This window comes from Girardinichthys multiradiatus, chromosome 24 (genome assembly GCF_021462225.1).
Source record: "Girardinichthys multiradiatus isolate DD_20200921_A chromosome 24, DD_fGirMul_XY1, whole genome shotgun sequence".
Classification (NCBI taxonomy): domain Eukaryota; kingdom Metazoa; phylum Chordata; class Actinopteri; order Cyprinodontiformes; family Goodeidae; genus Girardinichthys; species Girardinichthys multiradiatus.
Genome location: NC_061816.1, coordinates 21,108,109 through 21,118,581, shown reverse-complemented (window position 1 = coordinate 21,118,581; position 10,473 = coordinate 21,108,109). Strand labels below are relative to the sequence as shown.

The window sequence follows — 10,473 nt, the reverse complement described above, 5'->3', positions numbered from 1 at the left end:
TCCCACCACTGCTGCACAGATGTAAACTGAGATTTCATGGTTCTCTATTGCTTCCAAAAAATGAAAATCGTTTTTTAAAACAGCCATCATTTAACAGAACAGTATTAAAGTGCCAGTATGCGCACTTAGGTCTCAATCTATTTATAAAAACATTTCCTATAACCAAATAATGATCAGAAAACCCCACCGGACACAACGTGCACGATCTAAATATTTGTAAACGGTGACCATAACAGTAAAACCTGTCTAATCTTGCTAAAGAAATATAATTATCTTTACAATGAGTCCATGAATACAGGTCCTTCTCAAAATATTAGCATATTGTGATAAAGTTAATTATTTTCCATAATGTCATGATGAAAATTTAACATTCATATAGTTTAGATTCATTGCACAATAACTGAAATATTTCAGGTCTTTTATTGTCTTAATACGGATGATTTTGGCATACAGCTCATGAAAACCCAAAATTCCTATCTCACAAAATTAGCATATTTCATCCGACCAATAAAAGAAAAGTGTTTTTAATACAAAAAACGTCAACCTTCAAATAATCATGTAAAGTTATGCACTCAATACTTGGTCGGGAATCCTTTTGCAGAAATGACTGCTTCAATGCGGCGTGGCATGGAGGCAATCAGCCTGTGGCACTGCTGAGGTCTTATGGAGGCCCAGGATGCTTCGATAGCGGCCTTTAGCTCATCCAGAGTGTTGGGTCTTGAGTCTCTCAACGTTCTCTTCACAATATCCCACAGATTCTCGATGGGGTTCAGGTCAGGAGAGTTGGCAGGCCAATTGAGCACAGTGATACCATGGTCAGTAAACCATTTACCAGTGGTTTTGGCACTGTGAGCAGGTGCCAGGTCGTGCTGAAAAATGAAATCTTCATCTCCATAAAGTTTTTCAGTAGATGGAAGCATGAAGTGCTCCAAAATCTCCTGATAGCTAGCTGCATTGACCCTGCCCTTGATAAACCACAGTGGACCAACACCAGCAGCTGACACGGCACCCCAGACCATCACTGACTGTGGGTACTTGACACTGGACTTCTGGCATTTTGGTATTTCCTTCTCCCCAGTCTTCCTCCAGACTCTGGCACCTTGATTTCCAAATGACATGCAGAATTTGCTTTCATCCGAAAAAAGTACTTTGGACCACTGAGCAACAGTCCAGTGCTGCTTCTCTGTAGCCCAGGTCAGGCGCTTCTGCCGCTGTTTCTGGTTCAAAAGTGGCTTGACCTGGGGAATGCGGCACCTGTAGCCCATTTCCTGCACACGCCTGTGCACGGTGGCTCTGGATGTTTCTACTCCAGACTCAGTCCACTGCTTCCGCAGGTCCCCCAAGGTCTGGAATCGGCCCTTCTCCACAATCTTCCTCAGGGTCCTGTCACCTCTTGTTGTTGTGCAGCGTTTTCTGCCACACTTTTTCCTTCCCACAGACTTCCCACTGAGGTGCCTTGATACAGCACTCTGGGAACAGCCTATTCGTTCAGAAATTTCTTTCTGTGTCTTACCCTCTTGCTTGAGGGTGTCAATAGTGGCCTTCTGGACAGCAGTCAGGTCGGCAGTCTTACCCATGATTGGGGTTTTGAGTGATGAACCAGGCTGGGAGTTTTAAAGGCCTCAGGAATCTTTTGCAGGTGTTTAGAGTTAACTCGTTGATTCAGATGATTAGGTTCATAGCTCGTTTAGAGACCCTTTTAATGATATGCTAATTTTGTGAGATAGGAATTTTGGGTTTTCATGAGCTGTATGCCAAAATCATCCGTATTAAGACAATAAAATACCTGAAATATTTCAGTTAGTGTGCAATGAATCTAAAATATATTAATGTTAAATTTTCATCATGACATTATGGAAAATAATGAACTTTATCACAATATGCTAATATTTTGAGAAGGACCTGTATTGCCTTGTTTTTCCATGTTTAGAACGCCACACATCAACTAAATCATAAGTCTCAATAATACGTTTCAATATCCTCCTCGAATTTATATGTGGTTCCAAATGATTCCTATCCAAATCATCAACGGTACAATTAAAATCACCTCCTAAAATCAGGTAATCTGTTGACACACAACTTAACAACGTATTTGCCAATTTTTCTAAAAAAAACACATCGTTCACTTGAAGTCACAGGAGCATACACATTCAATAAAGTTAACTTTATATTTTCATATTTAATAATAACTTTTAACAATCTTCCAGATACAATATCTTCAATTTCAATTGAAACTGGAAGAACATTTCTAGAGAAAATAATTGCTACTGCTGCACTCTGTGAAGTTTTATGACTCAAGATTCCCATCCCATTCTTTCTTCCAGTCAACTTCATTATCAATGCTACTATGAGTTTCTTGAGCAAAAGCTATGTCAATACCTTTAGACTTTAAAAGTTCATAATATACAGCCCTTTTTTTTTTATATCCCTTGCCTCATTCAAGGTTACTCATAGCCACACAAAAAAAGAACCAGAAAAAAAGAAAATACAGCAACTTATCGGCGGTTTTTTAACTTTCAGAAAAATCATTTAATTCGAGCTCTGGTTTTCTGCATCAGTTTTCGAAGTCTATATATTTTAGTGTCTTTTAAGCCATCAGAAGTCCTTTCTTTCATTAACCATTTAACTGAATCAACAAAAAGTTTTCTATTAGGGAAAAAAAATCATCTATAGCCACATCCTGTTTTCCTTTGGTTACTTCCAAAAAACTTCTAATCTGTTGTAGACTGTATCTATTGGTTCTCTGGCCATCAGGAATAGAGGAGTCAGAAGACTCTCTATCACTATCAGAGTCAGTTAAAGCATCGGATTCACTCTCTTCTCCACCCTTTTCTTTTACCTGCATCTTGTTAAGGTTTTGCCCCTTTAAATTCTTTAGGTTTTCTTTTCAAAACACTTTCATCGTCCCTGATCAGGTTTCCTCCACTGTGAACTCATTCATCCACATCCATTCCCTGTTGAACTCCTTGTGTAGACGTTTGGCTCAATTCCTCACACACTTCAGCAGAATTAGAGGCAACCACAATGCTTTCCTGATTGCGAAGTTCTCTTTGCTCTCCTGCATTAACTGTTGAAACTCTTTTCCTTTCGCTGCCTGGTGAACCTCCTTCCCCTTCATTAACTGCTGAAGCTTCAGCCACATCTAATGTCCCTTCTCCTGCATTTTCATTAACCTGAACGAACTCTACCTCTTTTTGAACCTTATCAGGGCAATTATGGACTGAATGCCCTATCTGATTACATCCAAAACACCTCATGGTTTGTTGTTGCAAAAATAGTATAATCAAATCCATCAACCTTAAATTTCATTACTATATTCAGCTCCTCGTTATCATTTTTTTTAGAATCATAAACACTTGTCTTCTAAAAGAAACAACGTGTTTCAACTTCGCTGATTTACAACCAGATGGGAGCATTTTCATTGCTGACACAATCTGACCATGACGTGACAATTCCTTCAGCAACACTGCAAAACCAGCCCAAATCATAATGCTTGGGGCTGTTAAACTATCAGCGGCACAAAGTAATAAAAAAAAAGATAGTAATCCAGACACCTATCGAATTCCAAACATGGAAAATTATGTATTTTTTTCAGACTTTTCCGGACTGCTTAAGAACCCTTTCGTGGTGTTTTGCTGCTGTTGTAGTGGTCCTCTTTGTGAGCTGCAGTGCTTCTTCTTCTCCAGTAGTCGCCAGTAGCGAGCTAGCCCCTTAGGAGCTCCATTGCATCACAGAGAGGCTTAACAACACCGCGACGTTTGTAGGAAACCTTTCCGTGTGAATTAATTCTACACTTTATCTTCTTTTTATCTGTATGTAATAACATAGTATTAACTCATTTTATTGCACGTTTACAATATTTCCTGTGCCGCTTCATGCCAACGGCTAGCATTAGCTCCGTGGCTAAGCTAACTAGAAGCAGCTCTCACTAGCATGTAGGACGGTGTGTGCGTGTAGCTCTGCGCAGAAACCAGGCCTTGCTTTTGTGGCTTTACGTCGAGTATCAGTCACCTTTTTCTGTCATTTCTTCATATTTTATGTGTTCTTGTTTAAAGCAGATATAAAAGTTTCCAACTGTTATTTAGATCGTGAAAATGGACACAAGAGCTTTGAAGAATCCTTATCATGACTATGATGGGAGCCCAGCTTCCACACAGGGTCTGTTTGACTCTCAGGGAAAGGTAAACTGCCGAGCGATGCGTGGAAACATGAGGGCTTCGCGTTTGCAGCTCACTATTTAAATCTTTCTTCTCTTTACCTTCAGCTCACTCCGGAGTTTGCCCAGAGGCTGAGCAGCACGATCAGCGAACTTTTAGCTGTCATGGAAAATGGCCTGATGTCTGCTGATCCAAGAGACTGCACTGCTTACACTGGGTGGGCAGGTGAGGACTGAGTCACACACTGTGGGACGAGTTTTTCTACTCGGTGACACTGATGTCAAAATAAGATACAACAGTATAAGAAATATTCCAGTGTATTATAATTGAAGCTGGACTACTAGATTGCAACCACACCTGAGCACACAAAACATTAAACAATATGCTACAGGGCTTGTAGAACATTAACTATCAAGCATGGCAGTGGCAGCATCATGCTGTGGGATAGTGCCATTGCACAGAGTTGGTGAATGAAAGACGAATGTAAAATTGGGGCCCAAACCAACCATGTGAGTTGGACTTGAGCTGATTTCCTAACAGTAGACTAGTTTTAACACTTTTTCACTTGTGAGGGGAAAAACCTAATTCAGCTTGTAGGATTGCCAAGGATGCTTTCCCTAGACCCTAGATTTAGTTTCAGCAATGACAACATTTGATGGGTTTAGGCCAGCGATGACACATTTTTCCCGTTTAAAAATGCAAAAACAGTAGGGGGCGCCCTGTGGCTCAGGGGTAAAGCAGATGCACCATGTATAGAGGCTACAGTCCTCAACACAGTTGTCTCTGGTTCAATTCCCAGCCCTGTGCTGTTTGCTGCTAGTGAATAAAGTTCACTAGTGGCACAGGAACATTTAAAGAAAAAAAAAAAAAAAAAGGACCTGTAAAAAAATGGGAGAACCGGAGCATAAAAGAAAGGGAAATGTTTTAAATATTTGGTGTCTGTTTCCCTCCCAGGCATTGCTTTGCTCTACCTGCACCTCCACAGTGTGTTCAGAGAGGTCTCCTTCCTGCAGAAGGCCTTGGAGTACGTCAGCCGCAGCCTGAAGTCCCTGACCCGACGTCACGATGTCACCTTTCTGTGTGGAGACGCCGGGCCGCTGGCCGTAGCTGCGGTGGTTTATTCTCGCCTTCAGAGGGCGCAAGAGGCTGAAGAATGCATCAGCAGGTTGTTGCTGTTTTTATGTGGACCGTAGGCTGGACACCAAGTCTGTTCTTGAGATGTGCCTCAGTCTGTTGTCTGAACATTATTGTTCTGCTGTCTCGCTTCCAGACTGATGCAGTATTACCAGATGGTGGTGAACGGGTCAGGTGGGCTGCCAGATGAGCTGCTCTATGGGCGGGTGGGATACCTCTACTCCCTCGTCTTCATCAACCAGCAGCTTGGTCAGGACAGGATCCCGCTGCAGTACATCCAGCAGGTGGATGCTGATCAAGTCCATCTGCTCTGATTTATTCCTTCCAAATGTTCTCGTTTCACAAATGTCTATATTTCTTTTCAATTCAGATCAGTGAGGCCGTGCTGGCGTCAGGCGAACACCTCAGCAGGAAGTTCAGGGTCCAGAACCAGAGCCCGCTGATGTATGAGTGGTACCAGGAGCAGTATGTCGGTGCCGCTCATGGGCTCGCAGGCATCTACTATTTTCTTATGCAGGTGGGACACAAGTCCAGTTCCTAAACCTGTCAAACAGTGGGATGGTTTTTACCATCGGGTCTGGTTTATAAATTAACAAAATATTTCCAGTCTCAGATCTCCAGCTTTGCTGCAGCAGACTGATTTGGGTCGGCGTCTCAGTTCTATGGAACACTGAAGCGTACTTTAGCCCTGGATCATAGAAAAGCTACTTCTTCCTTCTATTTGGACCTGATTTTCAGGCCCTACCAGCATTCCCACATCACAATGCTGCCACCCCTGTGCTTCACTGTGGGGATTTGACTTTCAGGGTGTTCTTACCTCATGTTAGACATTTGGTGTCATCTGACCATGGAAAACATTCCATACGATGACGGTGCCACCACCAAGCTTTACTGCGGGGACGTTGTTCTCCGGACAGTTTTTCATCTTGTCAGAGATGTAGTCTCATCTCCACACAGAACATATTTTCACCGCTACAGACTAAATCATTCCTGCAGTTCGGACTGGGTTTTCCGACATGGTGCTTCTCCTGTGGGGATGTTTTCTCCTGGGCGTTTTCACTTGTGAGGCATTTAGTCTCACATGAACAGATAACATATTCCATGGCATGATGGTGCCACCACCTTGCTTCACAATAGGGATGTCAGTGTTAGGGTAGGTTCACTTCATGTCTCAACTGAACATGCAACATATTTCCATGTTTATGTACAAGGCTGTAAATACAAAAATGTGAATTTTGAATATTTAAAGATTTTTTTGTGTTGTTTGGGATAAACTTTGTTTCTGTGTGGAAGGTATGTATTTTTTTTTATCTCCAAACTCGCAGACTATTTAAATTCAGCATCTGGTTGCTCTTGTCCAATAAGGCCTCAGTTTCCGGACTAACTCAACGAATCACAGTTGCTACTTGCTGCGTTTCCACCCTCTGCTAACCACTCTCTAATCTCTGCTCGGCAGCCAGGCTTTGTCGCAGCAGAGGAGCACGTGCACAGGCTGGTGAAGCCCAGCGTCGACCACGTCTGCCGCCTCAGGTTCCCCTCAGGGAACTACCCTCCGTGCATGGGGGACGACCGGGACCTGCTGGTGCACTGGTGCCACGGATCCCCTGGGGTGATCTACATGCTCCTGCAGGCGTATAAAGTGAGTAAGGAGATTAGTGCGCAGTTATTCTGGAAAACAAACCCAGAATGTCACTTTTGGGACAGAGAGGAATTATCCGTGGAGTCGCAGTGCCACCTAGTTGTTAAGCTTTGTTACTTTTCTGTTCTGATGTGCCTCTTGTTCCAGGTTTTTGGGATCCCTCAGTACCTGGAGGATGCTCTGCAGTGTGGAGAGGTGGTGTGGCGCTGGGGTCTGCTGAAGAAAGGGTATGGCCTCTGCCACGGCGCCGCTGGGAATGCCTACTCCTTCCTGGGTCTCTATCGGCTAACACAGGACCCCAAGCACCTTTACAGAGCCTGCATGGTGAGGGCACTTGGGGGTTGGTTTCCTGCATATCATTTATCAGGAATAGGGTCCAAAGATGGGGGTCTGCATATTTTATGCCAAACTTCAGTAAAGATTTGGGAGGGTTTCTGTTCTTCTTTAAGGCTTCATGTCCCCCGCCCCCATTTTTCTCTGACTTTGATGTAAGATGTGAAAGCTCAGTTTGACTCAGTTCAAAGCACCAGCAGTCAGGCCGAAACTGGAAACACGCCAGCCCTAAAATTGAAAGTTATTCAAGAAACGGCAGAGCCTTTTATGTTTATTGACAGGCAGGTTGGCGGCCATCTATGCGAGTCAAAGCAGACAGAGTGAGATGTTTAGTGGGGTCCCCCTTTATTGAAATTTTCTTTCATTTTTATTTTCTTGGATGAGCTCCATGTGGCAGCGGTCCAACATGTACTTTCATTAACATGGATCTGTTCACGGAAGACAGCCGTGTTTGTCCCTGTCAGACTGCAGCAGAGGGAAGTTGGGATTCTAATCTGATCCCTTGTCAGATGCTGGAGTTTCACTGACATTAGGTTCAGGTTTCATCCTCGTTGTACTCTCTCTGTGTCTCTGCAGTTTGCAGATTGGTGCATGAACTACGGAAGGCACGGATGCCGGACACCAGACACCCCCTTTTCTCTTTTCGAAGGTAAACAAGAATTATTTGTCCCCTTCTGTATTTCTTCTGCTTTTGCTTTTTTGTCACACTTGCATGCTTTAGATTATTAATCAAATTTAAATATTACACAAAGATAAATACAAAAGATTGTTTTAGAAATATGATTTGATGTATTAGGGGAACAAAGCTATCCAAGCCAGCCTGTCCCTTTGTGAAAGAGTCGTTGCCCCCTAAACCCATAACTGGCTGTCTTGGTGGATCATCAAGATGTTCTGGTAAATGTGTTGTGTTGTTTTTGGTGAGCAGGTGTTTTGACCTTGAAACTCTCCCATGGAGGCCATTTTTGACCAGTGTCCTTCTAAGTGTTCAAATCCAAAAACCCAACCTTAGCTGAGGCAAGTGAGGCCTGCAGAGCTTTAGATGTAGTTCTGAGTTCATCCTGGATGAGTTAATGATGCCCTCTTGAAATGATTTTGGCAGACTGGTCTCTCCTGGGAGGTTTCACCACTGTTCCATGTTTTCTCCATTTGTGGATAATGTCGCTTACTGGGGTTCAATGAAGTCCCAAAACCTTAAAAAGGTTTGTAACCATTTCCAGATAGGCGCCGATGACTTTGTTTCTCACCTGTTCTTGAATTTCTTTAGGTGTGTAATTTTAGGTGAGATCATTTAGGCGTGACAAAAAGGCAAAAACAGATGCAATCCTTTTTACAGCACGGATGTTTCCCATACTCTATTTACAGATTAGTGAATTTCTGAAGGCTGTTGGTTGCAATGGATTTTAATTTAGGAATGCATACATGTCATTTTCTTTCCACAATACATTTGTACTGTACTTACAAAGGCACTGTATAAAACTAGAAAAGTTTTCCCTTCTAATTGCAGGCATGGCTGGCACCATCTACTTCCTGGCAGACCTTTTGCAGCCAATGAGAGCGAAGTTTCCAGCTTTTGAGGTCTAGAAAGTGTCCACAGTTTGTCCCCGCCCACGTCTAAACCACCCACACTGCAGAAAATGATAACGCAAAGCAGGCTTGCTGTCAAAACGCATGCAAGGGCACAACAATATTTTCTTTATTCCGGCAACATAACGTCTCGTTACGCAGACGATTCCTGTTTTATCCCACAGAAGAGCAAAAGCTTTCTGGTGCTTATTAGTTTTTTTTTCTGTGATGTTTTCAGTTATTGGAAAGAAAAGATGAAGTGAATTTAAATTCTAGATGTTCTCATGTCTACATTGAAAGAAATAATGCATATAATTTTGTTTTCCTAAGTATAACAACACTTTTTGCGATAGTTATTGAACAGTTCAAGCTGTGCCATGTGATATTGTCTGAGCAATACAATTTGAAAGAATTTCCTATTTAGTTGTTTATGAATCTGTTTGTTTTGGTTTGGGTTTTTTTTTTTTTTGGTTTGGTTTTTTACATCAGCAGCCTGGAAAATCCACTAGATGGCAGCAGAGAGATATTAGGTGAACCCATTGAAGGTTAATGACAGTAGGGGTTCACAACTAGATATGTTAATTAGATAAAATCCACATAATGTAGAATGAAACTCCCACAGGAATGTATGTCAAATGTAATATTAAAGCAGTTAAATGTCAATTTAATTATTATTCAATTATCTGATTTTTTTTAGTCTACAAATATCGGATATTTGTCTCAATATGTTTTTTGGGATAGACTTTTAGAGCCGTTTCTTCTCCAGATACGGCTCCAGAAATCCAAGCAGCGACACAATCAGACTTTTTTAAGCCCCTCGCGCTACCCACAGGCTGTTTTATGGCCCAAGGCCAGCTGGGAACTTGGGGAGCTGTAGAGGAGTCTGACATGTGGTTACTGTACCAAGAGACTCTTGAGAAACAGGAGCATAGGAGAAACCGAACACCTCCTGCAGGACTGGAAGTAAAAATAGAGCTCATCTGTGCCGAAGGTGTGGCCACCAAGACAAGACTGCTGCTACCAGGCACGCACTCCTATAAATGTCCCCCAACACTTTTCTTCTAGCTAGAATCAAACTGGTTGGTTACAGACTATCTGACAATGAGTACAGTCAGGGAACGCCCTTATAATCTTTGTGTTGTTGATTGGTGTTTTTTTTCCCCCTGACTTTCTGAACAAGCTGTCAAGAAAAAAAAAGGTCACATGGATTTAGGGTCAAATATTTGTAAATATTATATAAAGACATCATTTCTAGGCAGAAAACTGCACAAAGTCATGCTTATATGTGACATTGCCAGGAAACATCTGAGATTAAATGTATCTGATGACATGCAGATGGATGGATTCATGTGGTTATGGAAAGTTTGGAGCAGATTGGAAAAATCAATAAAGTTTGCAGCGTTAATTCCAGTGAAAATCAACAGTTTCTGTTTTAGTTCTTGATGTGAAGACTAACTTCATCATCCAGAGTGGCTCAAACACAGAGATTGTGTTAAGTATGTGGAGTCTGCTCTGCAGTAACGATTGGGAGGCCAGGTAAACATTGAAACTCCATACAGTATTGGGCGAATATGGCAATCAGGGTTTCTGTGCAGCGTGGACGGGTAAGAAATTTGGTTCAGATATTTTCCAGGTCTGGGAAAGTAT

General features: G+C 42.3%; 1 protein-coding gene across 3 annotated transcripts; it reads left to right on the top strand.

Annotated features, from left to right (window-relative positions):
* Nucleotides 1–3,642: 3,642 nt before the first annotated feature.
* Nucleotides 3,643–10,247, top strand: lancl1 (LanC antibiotic synthetase component C-like 1 (bacterial)). 3 transcript variants are annotated; one of them, XM_047355092.1, is made up of 10 exons: nt 3,643–3,760; nt 4,086–4,181; nt 4,265–4,382; nt 5,112–5,322; nt 5,428–5,575; nt 5,662–5,808; nt 6,748–6,930; nt 7,078–7,254; nt 7,840–7,912; nt 8,768–10,247. In XM_047355092.1, exons 2-10 carry the CDS (start codon nt 4,095–4,097, stop codon nt 8,842–8,844), a joined length of 1,221 nt encoding a protein of 406 aa, XP_047211048.1. In that variant the 5' UTR covers nt 3,643–3,760; nt 4,086–4,094; the 3' UTR covers nt 8,845–10,247. The 3 variants fall into 3 exon arrangements, with proteins under 3 accessions (XP_047211048.1, XP_047211047.1, XP_047211049.1); XM_047355091.1 differs by having other exon boundaries at nt 3,656–3,812; XM_047355093.1 differs by having other exon boundaries at nt 3,742–3,775.
* Nucleotides 10,248–10,473: the final 226 nt, after the last annotated feature.